Source organism: Rhinopithecus roxellana, chromosome 1, assembly GCF_007565055.1.
Source record: "Rhinopithecus roxellana isolate Shanxi Qingling chromosome 1, ASM756505v1, whole genome shotgun sequence".
NCBI lineage: Eukaryota > Metazoa > Chordata > Mammalia > Primates > Cercopithecidae > Rhinopithecus > Rhinopithecus roxellana.
Window position 1 is genome coordinate 45727912 of NC_044549.1, and position 25553 is coordinate 45753464.

Here is a 25553-nt window from a genome sequence, read left to right on the forward strand (position 1 = left end):
GCCTCAGCCCCTTAGAACAAGGGAGGGAGACCAGGGGGTGGTTTTTATGGTGTCTAGCCTGGAACTCTGTCAGTAAAAGCTGGGAGGGGCCAAGAGCATCTGCTCAGTGCTCCCTTGCACAGTCCTGACTGCCCTGAGCACCTCATGCTTACTGACAAGTTGTAGTCTGAAGTATCAGACCAGCTTGTGTCCCACCCCTGAGGAAGTACACGGCCGCTTCAGTCCTCACTGGGGGCACCATTCTAAGTCTGTTCAGAAAGAAACAAATACATAGAGTATCAGACAAACACAAATTCTTTTGGTTTTAATCTTTACTTTCAATCCCAAACAGTCTTGTTTCTTTTCATTACAAAAGTACTAAACAAACACGGACAGGAGAGGAAACTGACATTTGCAAACGATGTACCTTCAACAGGCATCTCAACAGCCCCATCACCAACACCTGTGTGCAAGGCATAGCCATCAGGCAGAAAAGTCTCCGGACTCAGAACTACACCATAAATGCAGGATCTTTTTATTTCATATAAAAATGATCAATGTGAAAAAAGCCAAACTGTATGCTGGTTTTACACACTCTGACCCTTCCTGACAGTCTTCTTGTCTGGCCAGGCTCGGGGCCCAGCACTCCTGGAAGGGAGAGACAGCCCAGCATCTCAGTATTTCATTGGGACAACAAGCTGGATGTGGCAGGGAAAGCTGAGAGCGCCAAGGTCCCCTTGCTTTATCCCAAGCTCAGAGAGATGCAGCCTGGCATGGCTCTGGCCTAGCAGCCAGGTGACATGGCCAGGCACCTTCCTGTGCAGGCAATGTGGGCTCCTGGCCCAGGCTCACTAGAAGGTCTTCTCTGTGGTGCCTACCTAGGGAGCTGTGATCAAGCCGAGTAGCCGTGCAAGGCGTTTCAGTCTGACCTTTTCATTGGTTCCCCCCTCCAGACCCTCGGAGAAGGAAACATCAGTCCACAGTGCCATTGTAGGATTTGTTGAACTTGTTGAAGGTGAAGTCCACAGTGTGCGTGGAGATAGGCTTTCTGTACAATGGGTTTGAAGCCTACAGAACATGGCGGGGAAGAGGATGAGGACACATGTTAGCTCACACACTCAAACGAGCGGACGCAGGCCCTAGGATCCCTTCCCAGGTCAGCCACCCACGACAGCAGCAGGCAGAGCACTCAGGAGATGGCCATGCGCTCTAGGACAGCTCTGTGTTCCCCGGGAAAGCCCTCGCCTTCTCTAAGCTTGCACTATCCACCTCTGGAAGGAAGAGTTGGGTCAGAAGGTCTCTGAAGTCCCTTCCAGCTTTAACAGAAACCAAGCCCAGGTTCAGCAGGCACTGACTCTGCGCTCAGTCCTTTGGGCGTTTGCAGTCCACCTGGGCTGACCAGACTGCAGGTGTGAGTGTTGTAATGGACCCTAAGAATCTGAGCTTTCCTGTGGGTCTGTGGTCTCTCTGAGACTGGTCAGACTCTTCCTGAGGCACGCCCAGCGCCTCTGCCCCCATGACCCTCCTGATCTGGGTGTTGGAACAGGTCACTCTGCACTGGGGTTGTGCAGTTCTCTCCGTCCAGAACTGGGCACAGTCTTTCTGGTGTTCTTTGTTTTTAATGCCAAAGACATTAGTGAGCCTCTACTGCTAACATACCACTGAACTCAACCACGCCTCTGAGCTTGAAGTCTCTGCTTCCCATTTCCCACACGCTCACCATTTCATAGCGGGCCCTGGATCGCTCGCTCTGGAACTTTGCAAACTCCCTCCGGTCGTGGATGGTGACGAGCAGCTTCCAGATAGCCAGGAGTGCGAGCCCAACCAGGAGGATGCTGCCGACCACAGCCAGGAGGATGGTCATGGCGTTGGGGGTGTTTCCACACTCTGGGGGGACCAGAAGCATGGTAAGCAAAGCCACTAGCATCACCATGTCCCTCCCACCCCCCAGCTGCAGGCATTTCTGAGATGAAAGTTGCACCCTCCCAAAGGCCTTCTCCTTGGCTCTCCCTTAGATCCTCAGGAAGGTTTTCCCAATATACAAAAAATGAAAGATTCAAAAGGGCCAGTGGCTGTTCCAAAGTCACACAGCAAGTGTGGCAAAGTCTAAATGAGAGCCCTGGGGCACAGCTGCCTTCCCCTCATGGGCAGCACCCATGCCCTGCCTCTCCCAGTCTCCATTGTGGGATGCTGGACCCGCTCAGCTTTCATGTACATGGTTTCAGGAGCGGACTGGCAGGCAGGAGGTACCATGAAGCCACTTCCACAAGGTCTGGGCTGGGGGCCAACATTTGTAAGCCTTTAGTGTGGAATTCCTTGGAGTAAATGTGCTTATTTTCAAAGAACCACAGACAGCACTGGAAACAAAGGCTCATTCTTACAGGCGTGCGTCCTAGGCTGGTACCACACTTCTCTCTGCCTCTGGCCTCAGGAAGGCACATTATGTGGTTGGGCCCAATTTGGAAAAATAGTTTGCAGTGCTGTCAGCTGAAGAGAGCAAATCTTTTTCTGCTCCACCCCTGCCTCCTCACCCCCAAGAAGAATGTAAGGGGTGATATCAGAAATACCAGTTACTCCAAGGCAAAGGCTATTGGTCCCTGAGTCCAAGCAGAGGCAGAATTTTGGTATTTGGATTACAGCTTGACCTCTTCAGTGGTTCTGGAAGCTAAGCATGGGAGCAGCAGTAATGTTGAACCCAGCGCTCCGTTGTCCTTGGAATCCACGCTGGGAAGAGCAGCGGCCCTGCCCGGGCTGTGTGTGAAGCTGGATGCTCCCTGACTTGAGTGATACCCTGCCCAGCCCAGGTGATCCAGATGCCCTGCACCCTCCCTGCAGAACACAGCAGCTCCTTGCTGCCTTTGGCTGTGCAGGGTAGGTATGTTCTGTGGTTACTTTCACCTCTGAGCTCCTCTAAGAGAAGACTCTCCCCAGGGACAGGGCCCTATCCTTCTATAACTCCCATTGCCCTAACTCACGCCCCCCTAGAGCTTTGCCCCAAGAATGGGCCCCCAGCTGCACACTCATCTTTCTTCTAAACTCTAGGAGTGGAGCAGCAGTGACCTTAGATCTGATCTTCATGAGAAATTGTACTGGTTAGGTGCAGTGGCTCAAACCTATAATCCTAGCACTTTGTGAGGCCAAGGCAGGTGGATCACTTGAGCCCAGGAGTTCAAGGCCAGCCTGGGCAATGTGGTGAAAACCTATCTCTACCAAAAAAACACAAAAATTAGCCTGGTGTGGTGGTGCATGCCTGTAGTGCCAACTGCTCGGGAGGCTGAGGTGGGAGGATCACTTGAACCTGAGGAGGTCAAGGCTGCAGTGAGCCATGATGGCACCACCGCACTCTAGCCTGGGTGACACAGTGATGGCCTGTCTAAAAAAAAAAAAAAAAAAGAAATAAAAGAAAAATAAGAAATTGTATCCCTCCTCTCCCTGGAGTTTGGAAAGGCCAATGAGGAGAGAAAGGGCAGTGGTCCCAGAGAAGGGAGTGGCATCAGAAATCAGAACTAAGGGCGGGCTGAGTGGGCCGATCCCCTCGCAGCCCTCACCTACCTGGCTCCCTGAGGACCGTCAGGTTGGACTTCCCACTGGGGAGCTCCGCGTAGGTGAACATCATGACGCAGTCCTTGGCGGTTTTGTAGAAACAAAGCACAGCCTCCTGGTCATCTTTCACTGGAAGAAAACCAAGTGGGAATGGCCTGAGTCTCTGAGCAGCCCACAGCCGCTGATGGTCGGGGCAGGGAGCCGAGTGCCTTGAAGAAGGAAAGGGCATGGGGGGTGTGGGCAGAAAGTCTTAAGAGGAAGCTGGGCCTTTGAAGATGAGTTCAGGTTTCTCACACCAAGAACACAGGCCCAGGGCTGAATTTAGATGGCTTTGGGGACACGTGGAATACATTAGAGGATCTCCAAGCCTCTGAAGTATTAGTCAGGGGTGATGTGAAATAAGAGAAGGTTTTAATGGTATCGGGGTGGGGACGGGTGAATGGATTGGCCACGGAAATTAAAGGGATAAAGAAAGAAGGAAAGAAACAAAGAGCCATCCCAGCCCCCTTCGAGGCGTGAGTGAGGCTTCATATTTGAGAAACAGCCCAGGCCACTTGGGGCTGAGAGCTGGCCGCAGTGGCCAAGAGGCAGCAACTCCTTCCTGGGATGTAAAATCAAAAAGAACCACAGGACAATGAGGACATTGGGTGAGAGGCTGGTGCCCACCTTGGTGCCCATGCCTGGAGATAAAGTGAGACAGCGTGGAGCTCAGGCTGTCCCCAGCCCAGCCCTGAACGCTGCCCGCCCTCTCTCCTCCATATTAAGAAGCCCCTCCCTCAAGCTGCCTCAGCAACTCCCTCCCCCCTTGCTACCGTTCCCCAAGGTGGAGGCATCCCTGTCCAGGCATTATCTACATTCCAAGGCTTCTCTGGGAGAGGGTTAGCAGGCTGTTTTTTAGGAGGGAAAGGAACTAGGGGAAGTGCACAGAGAGGCGAGGGGTGAGGAAATGCGGCGGCAATGGCAATGAGTCCTAGGGCGGGAAACGCTTTCCAGCTCTGGCCTTTTTAACCTTTTTAACCCTGCTGCTAGACGGAGCTGTAACCTGGAAGCAGATGAATTTGTGTGGTTATCACACATGAAAGCCTGGACTTTCTGTCTCAGCTCCCTTCCGGGCTGGGTGAATATGAGTGAGCATGTGAGTGTGTGCGTATGAAAAAAACCTGGAAGAAGGAAGAAGGGTAAATGATGGATTGGAACATAAGCTTTCTCTGCCACTCTATCTCAGAGGACTGGGTTGGGAAGCAGCTGTGCATGAACGGCTGTCACTGCTATGAACCAAGCGAACCAGTCCTTGGGCCACAGGAAGGCATTGTTTCCTTCTCTAACCACGTGTACTTAATTAGGGGCAACCAGCCCAGGTCTGCAGACAGAACCTGAGGTCAGCCAGGCTGAGCCGCAAGACAGAAGCAGGGGCAGGAAGACAGGCATGTGAGAAACCAGACTGTGGTCTACTCCCCACAGTCTCCTAAGGAGACAGACAGCACCTGGCACACAGTAGGCGCTCAGTGAATATGTGCTGAATGCATACATAGCTCAAATACTAAGAAGTAGCTGGGCATGGTGGCATGTAATGGCAACACTTTAGGAGGCTGAGGCAGGTGGATTGCTTGACCCCAGGAGTTTGAGACCAGCCTGGGCAACATGGTGAAACCCCGTCTCTACAAAAAATACAAAAATTTGCCAGGTGTGGTGGCATGGTGGCACATGCCTGTAGGTCCCAGCTACTTGGGAGGCTGAGGCAAGAGGTTTGCCTGAGCCCAGGAGGTCGAGACTTTAGTGAGCTATGATGGTGCTACTACACTCCAGCCTGAGTGACAGAGACCCTGTCTGGAAGACAAAAAATCCCTCAAAAGCCATGACTGAAGTGAGTCAAAATAGGGAGGTGGGAACAAGGAAGTCTACAAAAGATGTAAGTTAGGACCAAGACAGACAGGCAGCTGGGGGCCAGGAGTTTACAGAAGTCAGAGGTGAAGATAGTGGGGAAGCCTGCCAGTGAGGGGAGCCTGAGATGCAGATTCCCTTTCAAGGTGCATAATTCCACCCCCCCCCCAACCATTTAAACCATTTTAAAGTGTACAATCAGTCATTTTACTGAACTCACAATGTTGTGTAACCATTCCTACTAATTCTGAATATTTCCATCACCCTAGAAAGAAATCCACACCTGTTAGCAGTCAATGCCAATTTTCCCTTCTCCCTAGCATCAGGCCACCACTCATCTACTTTCTGTCTCCATGGCTTTTCCTATGTCAGACATTTCATATGAACAGAACCATATAGTACATGGCTTCTTTCACTCCGCACTGTGGTCAGGCCTCACTGTGCCGTAGCGTGTGTCAGTACTTCATACCTCTTAGTGGCTCAATAGTGTCCACTGTATATAGACCACACTTTGTTTTCTTTTCTGTTCATCCGTTGATGGACATTGGTTCGTTTCCACCTTTGGCTATCGTGAATAATGCTGCTGTGAACATTTTTGTACACATTTTTATATGGACATATGGACCTAATTCTCTAGGCTGTATAACTGGGAGTGGAATTGGTACATTGTATTCTGTGGAAATTAGGAAATTGCTAAGCTGCTTTCCAAAGTCTGTACCGTTCTACATTCCCATCAGCCGTGGATGACGGTTCCAGCACCGGGTCCTCATGGGGAGCCCACATTTATGCCCAGGAAGCCTGGGCTGTGCCTCCTGACTCAAGGCTAAAACCACCCTCCTCCCCAGGGAGGAGAGAAACCGTGGCTGCCCAGGGGGTGGCGGCGGCACACTCACCGATGGTGTCCACCCATGTGATCACCTCGTCCCTGCACAGGCTGTGGCAGGTCTGGTTGTCAGGTTTCCCGGAGTGGAGCAGCAGGCACTCAACACAATCTCTTTGGAAAAGAGGAAATAAAGGTGGGTGTCAGACAATGTAGAACAGTCCCACACCTGTCCCTGAGCTCCCAGCAGTGCAGGACCTGGGAAGGCTTTCAATTCTTTCTAGCTGCAGATGTTCAGCCTCAGGGAATGTGTCTGCTCTGCCTTTCTTGTTGCTATGCGAGGAAGCCCAAGGGTTCTCGGAGGAACCTGTGTGAGTTTAGTGGCATGTCTTGTCTACATGTCAAGTTGCAGACCTTTCAAATTCTGACACCAGGAGCCAAATCCATCTGCACTCTGGTCCATCTAATTCCTGGTGAGGCGTCTGCTCCAAGCCAGAGGTTTCTGGGTGATAAAACAGTATTCCTGGCCTCCCAGAGATCCTCACACTCCCATGGCCAGAGCTCAGTGCCCCCACATTGTCCCAGTTCCCCACATCCTGCCCTGGTCATCACCCAGGGCAGGGATCTCAACCCTCCCACACGTTCAACTCTCCAGGGAGCTTTCAAGAGAAATTCCTAGTACCTGAGCCCAGCCACACCCTCAGGGCCAGGCTTCCTGGGCAATTCTGATGCCTGTCGAGGGCTGAGATCCACTGTCCTGGAGAATCTCGGGCTCCAGCCCCCTTCTGCCTCTCAGACAGAGTCCACCTGCCAGGTCCCCTAGGCCTGCTGCCCACTTACCCACGAATCAGTCTACACCAGGCTCTGGTACAGGCTCTAGGGTGATGGCTTCCTCCCAGGGAACCCTTGTTCTTTAACAGGGGCCTCCTCTAGAAAATGGATGAGCAGCCAAAAAGTGACACCTTGAGCCTCTCTCCTCCCACCTCAGGCTAACGGTGGGTGCTGGCTCAATCAGATAGTGGGTGAAAATGCTTGACTACAAAGTTCAGTTAAATGGTCATTATTATACTTTATGTCATCAAAACCAAGTTCCAGACATTCTTTCTCTGTCTTAGGAGACATTTGGGAGAATGGGATTCCTGAGGTCACAGGGCAGGGAGCTAAGCTCTGGCTGCAGGGCTGTAAAGCTGATGTTCAAGGGGAGAGGTCCCAGGCTCCGCTGGTGGCTGGGGGATGGTGAGCACAAAGCTCCGGGGAGGAGAGGGCTGGGGCGTGTCATTCTCAGGGACTTTGTGATGCAGTGCTGCCTGGTGGCCTTTGAGGAGAGTGAGAGCCCCGGAGAGACGCCTAGGAAACCGGGTCAGGACTCAAGAGCCAGGTGTGCTAGGGAGGCCACCAGAGTGCAGGGGGTGACCTCAGAACCTCAACTACACGAGGCAGAGCTGTTGTGCCACCACAGGCCTGTGGGAACCAAAGGGGCTGTGTGTCCAGAAAGCTCTCTGCCAAAAATACAGAGGGATGTGCAACTGCAATGTGGTGCCTTTATCATCATCTGTTTCCTAACACCTTGGGATTAAGAGGCCAGCTACTAAAACATTTCCAGTACAGAAACTGCGAAGTGGAGAAGCAGAACTGGCCGGGAGCTCTAAGACCATTTCACTAAGTCCTCTTTATTTTACGGAGGAGGACTTGAGGTTCTGCAGCCAGGTGCCCCACCTGTCAGACTAGGCCTCCTAAGAGGTTCTGATATGCTTAGGAGCTCAGCCATCCCTGAATTGGCCACAAAATCCCACTCTCCTGGGACTGACTTTATGGAAACATTCTGAGGTTAGAAACAAAATGGTAACTCTCCCAACAGTCACAGCCCCGGAAGGTGGGCAGCTGAGACCTGGCTGGGGGCCAGGAAGGGGTGGCTCCAGCTTCAGTCATTCATGCTGACCCAGCTGCCCCTGACCCCACCCCTCCCCCTCCATCAGCCTCCCAGATTAGCACAGGGCTAAGAAGAGGGCTGCTTTCGTTCCGGGCCAGGATTCTCTGTCCCTGCCATCTGATTCTCTGTTGTTAAACCACAGCTCCAGGCCGCTTCCAGGAAGCACTCCCTAAGTATCCATGTGGACATATCAGTCTAACTCATATGCCGCATGTACTGGTTGAAACTTGTAATATATTGTAGTCATGTACTAAAATAAGTCTGCCCTTTAAAAAAATTAAGTTGTTTTGAGCGACTTTGCTCTGAGAGCCTGTTAATTGAAATCAGCTGGGGCTGAGCGTGAACTCACCCAAAGTGAAGAGTGTGGTTGGTTAGATCCAGAAAATGAAGACTGGCTGCTCTGAAACCCCCAGAAAAAAAAGGACGTAGGACATTGAGAACTTGGTGCCTCTTAACAAGCAGCAAGTAGAAAAAACAGACTGATGTAAGTCACCATCAAAAGGACTTCATTTAAAAAAAAAAAAGTTTCAATTAGGCTGTGAAAGAGACAGAGAGGGTCAGTATGGCCCAGAGACAAATAAGAAGGAATAGTGGGCGGGGTGCAATGGCTCATGCCTCCTGTAATCCCAACACTTGGGGAGGCTGAAGTGGGAGGAGTGCCTGAATTTAGAAGTTTGAGACCAGCCTGGTCAATATAGCAAGACCCTGTCTCTATAAAAAATAAAAATTAGCCAGGTGTGGTGGTGCAAGTCTATAGTCCTAGCTACCTGGGAGGCTGAGGCAGGAGTATCGCTTGAGCCCAGGAGTTCAAGGCCGCAGTGAGCTGTGATGATGCCACTGCATTCCAATCTGGGTGACAGAGCGAGACACTGTCTCAAAAAGAAGAAGGAATCATGATATTCCCTTGTGGCATATCTTTGCTCTCCTTGCTCTCTTCATATTGTGTGATGAATAATAAATTATTAAGTCTATGTCTTCTAGGAAATCAGTGCTTTAAACATTTAAAGCTAGAGCTGTTCTCCCCTGGGCCTTCAACTTAAGGCCAATCCTCCGTTGTCTGCTGCGCTGTAGGAAGGCAAGACTCGTTTGATGGGCTCCATGTGTATTGTCCTAGCTTGACCCCCACTCCCCATTAACCTAGTGTGCCCCAAGGACTAGGAGCACAGACTCAAAAAGGTTCTGCTGCTGGGAGCTGGAGGTGGGGGCACCTCCCTCGGGTACAAAACGTGGATAATGGCTGACTCCATGCTGGGATGGCCACAGCTATCTGGGCTCCAGATCCAGGATCCTAACCTTCCCCAGGCTGTTTCTACTTGGATCTGTTTTTTCTCTGCTCTTAGCAGGTCTAAAGAAGATCTGTTTTTCTTCTTCCTTACTCTCCCCCATCCCCTCCAATTAAACAACATTAAAACCCAGTCCTGTCTATCTTGTCTCTCCATCTGCAGCCAGCTTTCAATTACCCACGCCTGGGTTATTTATGGCAAATGTCCAACCAGGGGTTCTGCCACCCAGAACGTTTCTGAGCACAGACTGACCAGCTGCCACTGCAAGCGCAGGGAGCATGAACTCATTTCATTATCAGCCTGAGCCAGACGTTTGGAAGGGAAATCTGCCAAGAGAAAATCACAGATGCATTTCTCAGCCAAAGAGAAGTGACGTTTGTATTATGATTTGTTTCTTATCCTCTGTGTCCCTGCCTCCTTAGCATGGATAATGATGACACAGCTGTCTCTCCAGCAAACTCCAAGAGCAAATGCCACTCCTGCTTTCCAGGGGCATCATTCTGTAATTCCCTCTCATTTGCACTCTGGTGGAGCATGCGGGGCTGAGCAGGAGGAGGTCAGCACGGCTACGGGAGGCCGTGGCCCAGTCAGCGAAGGCTGGGGCCCAGGTCTAGACAATCTCTGCGTTCAGCAGCAGTGCAGAGCCCGCGTTCTATTATCTGTATAAATGGAGCAGAAAATTCAAAAGCCATTGCAGTGGTTTCTGGCATGCCTTATTTAGGTCGGGTGCCTTTATCTCCAATTTACCCTTTTTGAGACGGAGTCTCACTCTGTTGCCCAGGCTGGGGTGCAGTGGCACGCTCTTGCAATGTCCTCCTCCCAGGTTCAAGCCATTTTCCTGCCTCAGCCTCCAGACCAGCTGAGATTACAGGCATGCGCCACCACACCCAGCTAATTTTTGTATTTTTAGGAGAGACGGGGTTTCACCATGTTGGCCAGGCTGGTCTCAAACTCCTGACCTTAAGTGATCCACCCGTCGCAGCCTCCCAAAGTGCTGGGATTACAGGTGTGAGCCACCACACCCAGCCTCTTTCCAATTTACCTTCTGGTGATGTTTGTCAGCATTTCCCATAGGGGTTCTGTGAAACACTGCTTGGGAGATACCAGTGTGGAGGATTAAATTCATTTGAAAAAAGATGCACGCTGTATTCTCCTGTGAAAGCACACAATAGTACACTCAAGGCTCTGAGAAGGTGCTATTTTTGGTACCAACACCAGTTTAATTTCACTTAAATCTGTGATCTTGTAATTTCTAAATGTGTTTAGGAACAGAGTAGCAGTTTTGTATTTCTTATTGTGTTTTTGTTTTCTTACAAAACCCTTACGGAACCAGTGTTTGAAAGCCACAGTTTCAGTTACTGTTGGTAAGAGTGCAGCTCCCCAGCGAGGCTGGCCGGGTGGGAGATGTGGGAGGTGGGGAGTAGAGGCCGGCCGGCCCTGAGGGCTGCCCGGCTGGACCACAGGCCTGGCCTGGGTGAGAAGTAAGGTGGGGCTGTCGGTGGAACCAGTACCTCTTGGTGCTGCACGCATCCGGGCAGGTGGGGCACTTCTCACACATCTCCCCAAAGGCCCCCGGCTCTGTGCACTGGCACTGCCCACAGAGACAGTGCCCGCGCTCGCTGCAGATCTGGCCATCTTTGCCCCGGCATGTGCTGATGTCTGTCGAGCAGTTACAGTTGTCTCCGATGTAACCTGCATGGCACTTGCATTCCCCGCAGTGACACTCACCGTGGCCTAAAAGGATACATGTGGCACATCAGCACCTGCTTACCTTTACACACGAGCACAGAACCATCGGGTGCCCCACATGCCAGGACTGGGATTCAGCAGAGAATGGAACACCAGCTCTGCCCTCAGAGCCTATTTGGGGAGATAGAGGGCCTAGAGCCAGCATGAAGGGACAGCAGGGGACCCTGGCAGCTGGTGTGGCCGGGCTGGGTCTAGACTGGTGCTCCAGGTTGGTCCAGAACTTGGCCAAGTTGGGCCACAGGGCCAGGACCCAGGGAAGCTTCCTCCTGCCTCAGCTGTGTGAATACTGGCCCCCAAATATGTTCCCAGTCCAATCCCCAGAGTATCAATGTCACCTTCTACAGCAAAAGAGCTTTCACAGATGAGATTAAGTTAAGGATTTTGAGATGAGGGATTCTCCTGGATTATCTCTGTGGGCCCCAAATGTAATCACCAAGGTTCTTCTGAGAAGGAGTGAGGGAGACTGGACTACGCAGGAAGGTGGCAGTAGGACAACAGAAGCAGGATGCTGGCTGCTGGTGAAGATGGGGAGGATGCCAAGAGCCAAGGAATGCAAGGAATGTGGCTCTGGAGGCTGGAAAGGCCAGGAAGCCGATGCTCCCTGGGAGCCTCGGAGGGAGTGCAGCCCTGCTGACACCTCCGCGTTAGCCCAGTGAAAATGATTTCAGGCTTCTGACCTCCAGAACTGTAGGAAAATAAAGCCGTGTTGCTTTATGTCACTAAATCTGCAGTCATCTGTTACAGCCACAGCAGAAAACACAGTTGTTCTCCCTGAGTCCTGGTTAGAAGCTGAATTCCTGCCCAGGGACCCGAAGCCCAGAAATGGATCATTTAGAAGCAGATACTGAGAACAGCAGCAGCAGCAGCTAACACTCACCAGGGCTTCCTATATGAGCACCTTACACGTAGAAACATGATGAATCTGCACAGCGACTTATGGGGCAGGCATTATTGTCCTTGTTATATGAGGGCTAAAACCAAGACCCAGAAAGATGAAGCAATGGTTGATGGTCACACAGCTGGTGGCAGCAGAGCCAGGACTCAAACCCAGAGAGTCTGGCTCCAGAGTCCATGATCTCAATGCCAGGGTCTACTGCCTCCTATGAGCACACCCAGCCAGGGCGAGAACTCGTGGAGGGATGCCCTGGCCCTTCCTTGCAGGGGATCCTCTCCATAGCCTGCAAGGGTGGAGAGGCGGGAGCTGCCCCACTCAGCAGGTGTGAGGGCAGGAGTCTCACTCAACTCAGAGGAATGTGTGTGTGTGTGAGAAAGCGAGTGTGTGTATGAGTGTGTTTGAGTGCAAGTGTGTGTAAGTATTTAAGTGTGTTTGTGAGAGTGTGTTTGGGTGCAAGTGTGCATGAGTGTGTGTGTGAGTGTGTGTGTTGGAGTGCAAGTGTGTGTAAGGGAGGATGTGTGTGAGTGTGAGAGTCTGTGTGTGTTGGAGTGTGAGTGTATGTTTATTTTGGAGTGTGAGCATGCTGGACTGTGAAAAGACTAGACAGTGCCATCTTCCAAGGGACCAAGGGCCTGACAGTGGATTCTCCATTTTCTACACAATCAGAGGCAGAATGCAGTGCTACAATTGGTACTTTTTAAAAAATCGACTTTGTATTATTTTTTTCCCTAATGCCACTATGTGAAGGCTGATATTAATACAACCAAGAGTTTCATTCGCTGAGCACCACCCACAAACTAGTGGGTGACTGGAGAGGTGGAGTGGGGAGTCCTTTCATTTTACTTCCACATCTGAGTCAGTTACCTGGCTTGTTAACTGGATTCCAGCACCTTCCCTGGGACCACCAATGTGTGTGGCCCACAACATAATATAGGTCAGGACTCAACTCCAGAAAGCCTCTTCACCCGTCACTTAACTTCCTGCCCCTGCTTCCCCGGGCTCTGTCCACTCTCTGGTGCCCAGAACCTGTAGGCGGCAGGGAGACCATCTGGACAGCCAAGCCTCCCCACCCTCCTGTGCTCAGACAGCCTCTCTGCTTACTCAGGGGGCTCAGAGCCACAGCAAATGTGTGCTGAGCGGGTGCCCTCCCATGTCACAGGCAGCACTGAGGCAGATGGCAAGTCCTCCAGGAGAGGCGAGGAAAGCCAGACTCGGGCCCGGAGTCCGCTGTGGAATGCAGTCTTAACTGTGTAGATGCGGGCATGTGAGGGGTAAGCCACTGGGAAGGGCAGTGCCCCGCCGCTCAAGGATTCCATAGTGGAGGCTGGGGGAATGGGCAGCACGAGCTCATCCCCGGGAGGCAGAGGGCGGCCCTGCCCCTCCTCTCCACCAGTCTGGGACCAGCGCCACTTTGGAGCCTTGGCAGCAGGAACTCCCCACGGGAAGCCTTCACAGGTGAAATGGATCCAATCCACACCGCTCCCTCACTCTCTGGCCTCAGGGACCACATTGGTCAAGAGTCTAGTTTCAATTACAATGGCTCACTGTCAGGGGATTATTCCCTGCGCCCCAACATTCTGTTAGGAAAAGTTCCAAATCTGCAGCAAAGTTGAAAGGATTGTGCAGTGCACACATACATATCCTCCCCGCGCAGATCCTACCTTCGCATGTGACCTGCTGCTTGACTGCACACCTATCCAGCTGTCTGCCCTTCCATCAGTCCGTAGTTTTAAAGATGCATTACAAAGTGAGTTGCAGACACTGGTGTACTCTAAGGGCAGACTTAATACGGCGCGGGCACTTTCCGATGGCTTCTACATCACGCCATCCCCAAAACACTTAACATACAAAGAGTAAAAGGCATGCTCACTGCTAAGCAACAAAGACGGCACAGAGACCAGGTGGGTGTTGTTTTCTTTCCTCCTCTAATTGTTGTTGGCAGCACCATAAAATTATCCAAATACAATGTGGTACAATGTGCCAACGTGTCAAAGGTTTGGAGGTAGCCTATTCTTTTCCTGAAGGGCCTGGGCTTGGGGTGAGGCATTTGTGTTGAGGGAACTGGCCTTCCATGTGAAAAGGCCTGCTTATCGCAGAGAGGCAGCGAGTCAGGCAGGGTGCCTGCTGCTCTTCACTTCCCCCCAGGATAGCTGGCGGGCGGGGAAGCCTAGCTGCTTTGGGTATGTCTGATACCTTGCAGGCCCGAGAGTTCCACAGCCCAGCCCAAGGTCAAGGCGGCTGAGTGTGCCCCTGACCTAGGGTTTAAGAAGAGTTAGGAGTCAAGGGTAGGAGAGGGTGGGAGCTGGTGGCTCACCAGAGGTCACCACCATTCCTTAGAGAGGGACAGGACTCATGGCCAGAGCTGCTGGCCATTCCTAAAAGCTTCCTACCACCTTTGAGCCCAGCCAGGAGCTGCCAGGAAAGCAGTGGTGTGTGCAGCCCAGCCCGCTTCTGGGGATGAGTCAGTGGGAGCCGTGGAGGGGCTGTGGGACATCAGAAAACCTTCATCTACATGACTTTTTGGCCTCCAATATTTGATGACTCCAAAGCAAAGTCCTAGCTGGCCAAACCAGAAAATAAGCCCCAGGCTTCATGCTTGATGAAACCTCTGAAGCCACCAGAATGCTTGTCCTCTGTGACTCTGATAATAGTCCCAGCTGAGTTTACCTTGGGTAGTTCCCTGCCTTTCAGAGTTCATCATAGCCTAAAGCAGTGATGGCAGACGTTGCACATCTCCTTCTCCACACTTGTGGCAGACATCGTGGTATCCTCATAGGACATAGGCCCCTTCTTCTCCAAGGGGCCTAGGCTTGCCCTCAGCATCCTCAATGCAGTCCTCCAAGTAGGTTCTATCAAGTGGTGGGAGCTGGCACACAAGTCACAACTACCTGCCACCTTGGTTGAAACCAAGACGTCCAAGACTCCACGACCCAACAGACAGTCAAAAGCTACATAGGCGTGGTCACATCGTATCCCAATTCACATGTCTCAGCTCCTGCCATTGAGCCTCAACCTGCCTTTTCCTCAGCCTGCATGCTCAGAGATTGCCAGCATCTTTTGGTCAGCCCTGGACCCTCCTAATGCCCTAGGAGGAACACATGTCATTAAAAGGACCAGGGTCATTTGGCCTGTCCCAAGGATCAATAACCTATCAATCACCATCATGGGGATTGCGAACAACATCCCAACTGGCTGACAGTGCTCAGAGGACCTAAGTCAGGACTCTTCATCAAAACAAAGCTAACGTCTAATGCTACCTCGGCAAAGGGAACTGAATTTAATGATGCCCACAGAAAAAATATTTTCATTACACATAGATAGGGATATTGAAGGACATGCGAAATCCCTGTGCAAGCCATGAATTGCTGCTACACATGCGGGTTATTATTAGTAAACCTTTGTTACAATGATTGATAGCCAAATGGACAGGAAGTTGTAAATGTGTCTATTTATATAGATTTTCAGCTTTATAGAATTCAACAGCTTTCCATCAGCAAAACAGTGCTTGTGTGGGCTATGGGCCAAGACACAGCCTCTTGCCTCTTCTTATAAAATTGAATGCTGGCTATTCAGAGGAAGGGGCAGGCTGGGAGGTAGGAGGGGAGCCAGCGGCCCTGTAAGCCCAGGGAGACATGAGAGGAAGCCCCAGCATCAAGGCTCTGTGGACATCAAGGAAGGCAAATCCTAAAGCAGCTACCAGGCTGCACCACAAACCAGCGAGGACAGAATCCAGCCTGCAGGGGGTGAGGAGGTGGTGACAGTGAGCGTAGGGAACTTCCACAGGTAACTCCCACAGGTAGGGGGAGATGGAGGACAAGGAGGATGGGGGATTTTGCAGATGCGATAGATTTGAACATTCTTCAGATTAAAGAGAACGATTCAGAAGAAAGTCTGGGCGGGGCAGGGAAATGAAGGAATCAAGGGAATGGCAAACTCGGAAGAGATCCCAGTAGAGACAGAGTGGGAGAAAGGAGAGGCTGGGCTGAGGGCAAGGGTGTGGCCATGGGGAGATGCTGAAGCCTTAAGTTCCAACAGCAGAGGAGTTCAGGGAAACAGGGTGACCATCTGCGTGACAAGCTGAGGGCGTGGGCTGGAGCTCAGTTCAGATCCCTATGTCACCTTGGGCAGGCCCCTAAGCTTCTCTGATGATCCATTTCCTCCTGTGTCGATGGGGATAATGCCTCCCTTGCAGGAATGCTGTCAGAAATATCAGCGCGATTCCAAGTGATCTCTGACACATGGGGCATCAGGACATGGGAGCTGGCATTGCTGTGGGTGCCACTGGAGCTGACACTCTAGGAACTCAGAGACCCACGTGTAGTACAGCTTGTCCACAGGGAAAGGCAAGGCACCCAGAACAGCAGGACTTGGGGCAGAGGGCGAGAGTGTGAGGCAGGGTCAAGGTCTTTGGGGAATGTAGGGGGTGACCAGGAGGTACATGACAGGAAAAGTGGAGGGATGGCACTATCTCAGGAAAGGGAGCAAAGGGGATGGAAGGCAATGAGCCAAAGGTACTACTAGGGGGCGAGAAACATGTGACCTGGGTGTGAGAGGCCCAGCCTCCCCAACCTCCCACTACCCTGTGGTCTCAGGGACCAACAGAATCAGGAAAAGGAGCGAGTGGGGAGTTGTACATAAGGCTGAGGATGAAGAGGAGCCTGTTCACCATGAAACATGGGCAGTGGAGAACAGAGCTGGGCTATAAGAACCACCTGGAAAAGGGAGCAGTGGAGTGCAGCAGTTAACGCAGAGATTCTGGAATCAGGCTGCCCGGGCTGGTCTCCTGAATCTGCTAGCTGCCATTTCACCCCTTTGTATATTGGTTTCCTCACTTTTAAATGGGGGCCAGTAAAAATGCCTTGCGGGTAGAGTTGTTGTATGAGTTAGCTCCCTCAACCTCTATAAACCACTTAGAACAGTGTTGGCTCATTAAACATCACTGCCTTATCATGGCGGGGTGTTGGGGAGGCTTGGCACAGGTGTTTTTGGAGGATGTGCAGGGGTACCCTTTTTGTCAGCTTGAATCACAGACTTCCACAGCTAAAGGGCCCCATGAGGTTACCTAGACCATGCCCAGCTGGAGGCAAGAACAGCCAGGACCGAGAACACCCAGGGCCTGAGGGAGCTGCTTGGCCAGTCTGAGCCTTGACAGGGAGGCTCACACCACAGAGGCCCCCTTCGGCCCTGCATGGGGAGCTCCCTGAGGCATGCCAGAGCAGGGCGCAGTGGCCCTCAGCGGGGCCTCTAGGGCAGGGTAGGGGACCCTCAGCGGGGCCTCTGAGGCAGGGCACAGCACGGGGACCCTCAGCAGGACCTCTGAGGCAGGGCACGGGGACCCTCAGCGGGGCCCCTGAGGCAGGGCACGGCACGGGGACCCTCAGCGGGGCCTCTGAGGCACGGCACGGGGACCCTCAGCGGGGCCTCTGAGGCAGCGCAAAGGGACTGTGAGGCAGGGCACGGGGACCCTGAGCACAGCCTCTGAGGCAGGGCACGGCACAGGGACCATCAGCGGGGCCTCTGAGGCAGCACACGAGGACCCTCAGCGGGGCCTCTGAGGCAGGGCACGGGGACCCTCAACTCTGGCCCAGGAACAAAGCCACTGCTCCATATACCCCCAAACGCCACTCTGGGTCTGCAGAGGCCCAAGGCAGCCGTGGGTGACCGCAGAGGACTAACAGGAATGCAGCGGGGCTGCAGGAAGGAAAGAGCCAGCTTAGGATAAGGTAGAAATGAGGAGGGGTTCTCTTCTTCCCATCCTCACCTAGCTCAGTGTTATAACCAGGCAGACGTCAGGCCCTCAGGGTACAAATCATCTCTCCATAGCTGGCTCAAAAATAGTTTCCACTAGCTCTGGAATGCACTGTGGCTTCCCTGGCTTCCCTGAGCACAGCTCCATCCCCTCCGGGAGTCCATTCTGGCTCACAGAAGGCTGAAGAGGGAGGACTGGGCTCAGCGCCTGAAACAGGAGGGCCGTCCCCCTTCTCTCTTCTCACAGCCCTGTCCCCCTCCCCCATTCCCACAGTCGGTGTGTCCTGCACACACACTCACTTCCTCCTGCTTCCTCTCATCGTCTCCTCTCAGTTTCTGCCTTAGTTCCCCCCCGCCGCCCCCATGTTTCCCCACTCTCCTCACATCCCCCAGGAACCCTTCCCTCTCTCCAACAGTGTTGCTTCCTCCTCCCTCTTCCCCTCTCCTCTGAACAGGCGGCCATGTAAACAGGAAGTGGTTCAAAGACAGAGGGAGTGTGGCTAGAAGCCTTTACCCCTGGGAGGTAATTTCCCCATCACCCGAAGTCAGATTTCATGTGTGTTCTAGACAGCTCTGTGTGAGACTCTGGGCCCAGCTTCTGGAACTCTCCATCAACTTTCACAGGCAGAGCAGGAAGCCAAGTCAGCAGCCGTGCACTTCAGGTCGCTGGTGTCTGTGTGACTGGGGCCGTGTGACACTGTCGAGCCAGGGCAGCTGGGATGAGATTACAAAGCTCGGAATGCGCAGTGGCTGGGGAGAGCTTGGCGCTGGGGAGAGCTCAGTGACGGACCTGCTTGGCACTCACATGCTGGGCCAGCCACAGTCCTCTCTGGAGCACCAGAGCCAGACCCAGGATGGGCTGTCTGTAGCCAAACACATACATAAGCTTGCGAGGACTGCGGCCTCAGTCTGGGGCTTTGAAGATTTCCTGGGGGGAAATCCCTCCTAAGAAGCACTATTCCTGGCTCTGCTGACAAGCAGGTTGGGATTACGTAACACACCCCTTGTCCTTCCGTGCCCTCCTGTGTCCCCACCTGGCCTGTGCTGCCTCGTGTTCTTGGGGTGTCTCCAAGCCTGGTCCCCACGGCAATGTGCCCATCCCACTATTTTCCCTCTCCCCTCCATGCGCTGGTGTTGATTCTACAAAAAGTAAAGAACAGAGATTTCTGAAATGCACAGGACGTGTTCCCAGCTCCCTCACAAGGGATCTCAGTTTGGGTCCAGGCACCTCAGTAGCAACTTAATAAACCCCCAAGAGCAAGAGAGAAGTTGCTCTTGAAAAGTTTTGTTCTCACCGTGGGTTTCCTGCACTTGTAAACAGCATTACCATGCCCAGGGGCAGTTACGGATTGGAGAACTTGTCAACTAAGGGCTGTTTCTTTTGCAAAGAAAGCACACCTGTCCCTTGCTTAGAACCATCCGTAGAACTCAGCTTTGGTGGAACGTCTCCCCTCCTCTCCTTGGTCCTGCCCCTGTCCCTCCACTGTGCAACTCCTCAAACCTGCTGGGGAAGTCCTCTCTGAGCAGTGCTGCCGTGCAACCTCACCTACCTATCTGCTGGCTGTGGGCAGCGGTACAGGTTCCTCACTAATAAGAGAGAAATAGTGCCTTGTCTATCTTACAGGATCAGGGATATTCTTAGTCAATGTGCAATACAGAAATGTATGTTTTACTTCAATGTTTACTGCCTTCCGGGAAGTTGTAATTCCACTGAGATAACAAGCCATTAAAATCTCTTAATAATAGTAAAACTTTATGGAATTCTTACAATAGGCTAGGCATGGTTCTAAGCATTTTGCATGGATTATCTCATTCATTAGCCCTCCCAATAATAACCCTATGTTGTGGTACAATTATTACTCTAATTTTTACAGATGTGGAAATGAGACACAGAGAAGCCAAGTAACTGATCCAAAACCACACAGCAGGCAGGTGGCAGGGCTGGAATTTGACCCACATCTGTTTGACCAGAAGCCCATACTCCTAACCACTATGGGAAGAGAGCATTTCGAGGAGGGCATGGTCAACAGAGTCCACTACAGCCGAGAAGTCAAGTACGATGAGGGCTGAGAGCCCATGAGATTTATCAAGACAAGATCACCGGGGACCTGGGAAGACCTATCTTAGTGGAGTCACGGGACTGAATTCAAATTAGACTGGGTTAAGGGCTGAGGAGGGGGCAGTGAAGGAAGGCAGCAAGTGTAGACAACTGTTTTAAGGATGTGGTTGTGGGCTGGGCGCGGTGGCTCACGGCTGTAATCCCAGCACTTTGGGAGGCCGAGGTGGGTGGATCACCTAAGGTCGGGAGTTTGAGACCAGCCTGACCAACATGGTGAAACCCCGTCTCTACTAAAAATACAAAAATTAGCTGGGTGTGGTGGCGCATGCCTGTAGTCCCAGCTACTCAGGAGGCTGAGGGCAGGAGAATTGCCTGAACCCAGGAGGCGGAGGAGGTTGCAGTGAGCTGAGATTGCGCCACTGCACTCTAGCCTGGGCGACAAGAGTGAAACTCAGTCTCAAAAAAAAAAGAAAAAAGAAAAAAAAAAGACTGTGATCGTGAATACGGAGGAAAGAGCTCACCGTGAGCGTGGCGCAGGCTGATGGCAGGGTTTTTATTGTCTGTCCTTTTATTTTCCTTTTTTTTTTTTTTTTTTTTTTAATATTTTAAGATTAAACAGGCCGGGCACGGTGGCTCACACCTGTAATCCGGGCACTCTGAGAGGCTGAGGTGGGTGGATCACTTGAGGTCAGGAGTTCGAGACAAATCTGGGCAACATGACAAAATCCTGTCTCTACTGAAAATACAAAAATTAGCTGGGCGTGGTGGTGGGCGCCTGTAATCCCAGCTACTCCAAAGGCTGAGACATGATAATTGCTTGAACCCAGGAGGTGGAAGTTGCAATGGGCCAAGATTGCACCACAGCACTCCACCCTGGGCAACAGAGTGAGACTCCGTCCCAAAAAAAAAAAAAAAGAGAGAGAGAGAGAGAGATTAAACAGACCTAAGCATGTTCAAAAGCTGACCAGAAGACTTAGTTAAGAGACGTAGGTACAGAATCACTTAACACACTGATGGACTTGTTTGTTTGCTGGTCTGCCTCATCTCATTAGCCTACAAACCCACACACAATCAAAGCCTGTGTTTTATGTTTCTGTGCCCCACGCCTAGCATGGTGTCAGGTGTCTAGAAGATGCTCAGAACATGCTGTTGGTTGGCTGTGGTTGACAACATCACCAGGACAAACTTCAAACCCTGGGGGAAGACATCCAATGCTGGACATAAGAAAAGGAACAGAAGTATTACTAGTACCTGAAGAACTTAAATGTGATCCTTGAGATATTTCAGATTCTTAACAAATGTCCAAGAAACCCAGAGACTTCAGAGTAACATGAGAAGATGATTAAGAATTCTCTTTCCTCTGGCAGAACATGATTGTGGTGACACTGAAATCGCAGCCTTGCATCTCCCACTGTTCTTGCACATTGTTTGGATTTCGCCAGCAAAAGGCTCTTTAGAGATACAAACAATGACGCATCCTTAGTCTCAGGGACAGCTGCTCCTCTGTCCATGGCATATTGTTAACAAACCAGCCCCGTCAGTCAGCTGATGGTCTTTCCCTACAGGCAGTGCCCTGATAAGCCCCTCACCCTTTGTCCTTCATCAGCTAGACCACATGGGGCATTCTGTATCTGAGTAGCAAAATACCACTGCTATAAAAAAAATAAGGTGATGTTGCTTTAAACCAAGGTTCTCCAAACCTCAACATTAACTTTCTGAGATGATGGAACTGGCTGGAAAGCTAAGACTTCACTGTAAAAAGCAACAGAACCGTCTCAAAGCCTATCTTTGCCTTTCTGGTCTTAGCCACCTGATTTCTCAATGTTGATGCCAGCTGGGTGCAGTGGCTTACACCTGTAATCCCAGCAGTTTGGGAGGCTGAGGTGGGAGGATCCCTTGAGTCAGGAGTTGTAGACCAGCCTGGGCAACACAGTGAGACCCCATCTCTACAAAAAAATTAAAAATTAGCCAGGCATGGTGGCACATGCCTGTAGTCCCAGCTACTTGGAAGGCTGAGGTGGAAAGATTGCTTGAGCCCAGGAGTTCAAGCCTGCAATGAGCTCTGATTCACATGCCAGTCTAGGAGAGAGAGTGAGATCCTATCTCAAAAAACAACAACAACAACAACAAAAAACAAAATCAATGCTGATGCCCAGCTGCCATATCACAGGGAGATTAAGGCAGTGGAGGGAAGATGGGAAAATCCTGTGTTCTTTAATGAACTCACCTTTCCAGTTTCAAAGAAGTCTAAAACCAGCTGAGTGAAATCAACCATAGTCCTCTTCTAGGACCCCGAGAATGCTGATTCAGAAAGAAAAACAGAAGGCTGTAGCCAAAAGAAACAGAGGTACTTCAGGTCAACACCGTGGGTTTGGCTTAACCTGCCCAATCAATCCGCCTGGCAGGCACTTCTGGGGAAATGCCAAGCACATCTGGAAAGTGTGAACTCGCCACCCTCTTGGTCACTGCAACAGGATGTGAAGGTTACTATTTTCAAACTGGAAACTGTCATGGTGTTGTGGTTGGTTCACAGTTCCCATATTCCACCCCAGGCTGGCCACTGTTCAGAGACTAGCTGCATTCTCAAAGGACGGAGGTGGTTTGGAACGTCCCATGTGCAGGCCACACTGAAGCCTGGCTGCCGGGACCCCAGTCAAGCCATGAGACGGCAGGGAAGCAGCTGCTCTGCTCGGCAGAAGAGCAGCCCCCGAGGGTTAGGGGAGGTAGACTTTTGTTTGTTTTTTGTTTGTTTGGGTCAAGACTTTTGGCCCAAAATTTCAGTGGGGAGTGTGGCCCACATGCTAGTCTTCTCAGCCTTAGCCTCCCACATGGGCAGGGTGAGTGACAGCACACCAATCTCCTGGCACAGTAATAACAACAAGTAAATGAGATCATTCATGTCAAGGGCGTTTTATAAACTAGAAGAAACTAACAAAGGTGCACTTGTAGGTTCAGCATCATCAATAACAACAGCCAGATACCCACTGAATGCTAAGCGGGGCTCTGTGGGTTCAGCATCATCAATAACAACAGCCAGATACCCACTGAATGCTAAGCGGGGCTCTGTGGGTTCAGCATCATCAATAACAACAGCCAGATACCCACTGAATGCTAAGCGGGGCTCTGTGGGTTCAGCATCATCAATAACAACAGCCAGATACCCACTGAATGCTAAGCGGGGCTCTGTGGGTTCAGCATCATCAATAACAACAGCCAGATACCCACTGAATGCTAAGCGGGGCCCTGTGTCTTTCATCAAATTATAGTCACGAAACGATGAGCACCTCAGCCAGTTGCTTGGTCCACGTGTGTCTTTCAGGCCTGGTTTGCTGTGTCTGACATATCCTTATGTAATGCAGAGAAACTCACTTAGGGAAACGGGCTAAATATTGCCTAAAATTTTGACAGAAATAAAGAACACTTATAAGGTAGGACTTGGAAAATGTAGGCTAAGTGCCAGGGTGGTGGGAAGGGTCTTAAGCTAATCAAAAAAAGTAAATTTAGGTAGAAATGAGCTAATTTTTTTTTTTTTTTTTTTTTTTTTTTTTTTTTTTTTGAGACGGAGTCTCGCTCTGTCGCCCAGGCTGGAGTACAGTGGCTGGATCTCGGCTCACTGCAAGCTCCGCCTCCCGGGTTCACACCATTCTCCTGCCTCAGCCTCCTGAGCAGCTGGGACTACAGGCGCCTGCCACCTCGCCCGGCTAGTTTTTTTTTGTATTTTTTAGTAGAGACGGGGTTTCACCGTGTTAGCCAGGATGGTCTCGATCTCCTGACCTCGTGATCCACCCGTCTCAGCCTCCCAAAGTGCTGGGATTACAGGCTTGAGCCACCGCGCCCAGCCTGAAATGAGCTAATTGTTTACCTGCAAAAGGCAGTGCAAGGTTCTCCCTGTCTGACTCTATAATCAAACATCACAAGGAGCCCTAGTTCAGGTTCTGGGCCTCAATTTTCCCCAATGTAAACGGTGGAAGCAGGCAAAGCACTGTAGACACACCATGTGTGACAGGCTCTGCTAGGAAAGGCATGAGATGGAAAAAAAAAAAATCCTCCTAGTTAGGGCTTGCTCATGATGAGTGCAAAATACTAATAAATGAGCCTGTTTGTTTCCAAGGAAATGATCTCAATATAGTGAAAAGGCCATTAAAATACATTCTCAGCTGGGTGAGGTGGCTCACATCTGTAATCCCAACACTTTGGAAGGCTGAGAAGGGAGGACTGCTTCAGCCCAGGAGTTAGAGGCTGCAGTGGGCTATTCAGTGTACCACTGCACTCCAGTCTAGTCAACAGGGCAAGACCCTGTCTCTTTAAAAAAAAAAAAAAAAAGGAAAAAAAAAAGATTATCCTGTGTTTTTATAGTTTTGCCTTTTGCTAAAGGCCAACTTCATGACGTCAAATAACATACCAACCTGGGTTTCATATTTCTTTAGCTTAGGGACATCTGGACTCACCTGATAGACTTTGGGGGTGGTGGCTATGGGGTGGAGTGACAGCAGGTTCCCTCCTCTGGGTCAGAGAGCAACAGTCAGAGCCCAGGAAGGTGCCCTGGAAAGCGGAAGGAAACCTTCGAGCAGATCAGACGCGGAGCAACTTCCAGACTCAAGGGAGCTTTTGGATCTGGGTGGAGCTCTTAGGTCAGTGTTCTGAGCGTGACAGACACTCCCCAAAGATCAACAGAGCTCCATCCAGACCTGCCCCACCTCACCAGAGGCACTGAGCAGCAGAAGCCAATAAATAACCAACTAGGTTGAAGTATCCAAAACCAAGACCAAACTCAAAGTGTCAGCTCAATCCCTAAGAAATGGAACAAAAGGATCCTTAAGAATAACCATTTCAGCCACCAGAGGTCTCTCACAGTTTTAAATTTAAACATGGAAAAATTTCCAACATGTTATCCTATCATATCAAAAGGCTAATACCCACACCTCAAGCCTACATGACTAAGATCTTATCTTTGGCATTCTTACGTCTTCCTAGTATTTTCCTTTGCTTTTTCAATGTCATTACTTCCTTCACAATCAAAACCTCATGACCTTAAGCACCAGGACTGAAGTTCAAAGGCACACATAGAATCCTTGCCACAGGGTTCTGTTTGCAAACTTGTCTTCCTAAGTAGAGGGAGGTGGACAGTGAGGGGAGGCCCAATGCCTAGATTTTCAGAATCACAGGTGAATTGTTGCTTACAATGTTTCTGGACACAGGATCTGAGCGGTAAGCAAAAGCAGTGAAAAAACTCCATTTACTGAGCTAAGCTCAGAGCACCGAGAAGGCAGGTTCTCAAAATGCTTCCCAACACTGTTTTTTGTCTTTCTAGATCTCAAAGAAGTCTGAATGGTAAAGGTAGAAGCATAAGATGATTCATGTTCCCATTCCTCATTTCCAGAAAGCTTCAAGAGAAGAAGCGGAAAATTCCAGGGGCAATAAAAATTTAGAAATTAATTCAAGACTGAAACTCCAGCTGTATATCCCTGGCAGCCAGTACAACACTTGGCTTATGAAGAATGCTCAATGAACTTTTGTTGAATGAGATGAATGCGGCAACCTGCCTAACACAAAATGACCTTCAATGAGAGATTGTTGTTTCTATATTTGTAGCTGCATTGTCTCAGACCAGATACTTATTAAGCTCTGGTTTTTCCAAAGCTCTGGTTTCTCCAACCACAAGCTGC

At 50.9% G+C, this 25553-nt stretch overlaps 1 protein-coding gene across 1 annotated transcript in view; it reads right to left on the minus strand.

The window, feature by feature from the left end:
* Positions 1–276: 276 nt before the first annotated feature.
* ITGB5 (integrin subunit beta 5) overlaps positions 277–25553 on the minus strand; it is a 123409-nt gene continuing 98132 nt past the window's right edge. The window contains exons 11-15 of the mRNA XM_010354817.2: positions 10948–11170; positions 6297–6397; positions 3532–3651; positions 1700–1866; positions 277–1047 (exon numbers count right to left, since the gene is read on the minus strand). Coding sequence (XP_010353119.2) covers positions 952–1047; positions 1700–1866; positions 3532–3651; positions 6297–6397; positions 10948–11170 — 707 coding nt within the window. The 3' untranslated portion in view covers positions 277–951. The remainder of the gene's footprint in view (positions 1048–1699; positions 1867–3531; positions 3652–6296; positions 6398–10947; positions 11171–25553) is intronic.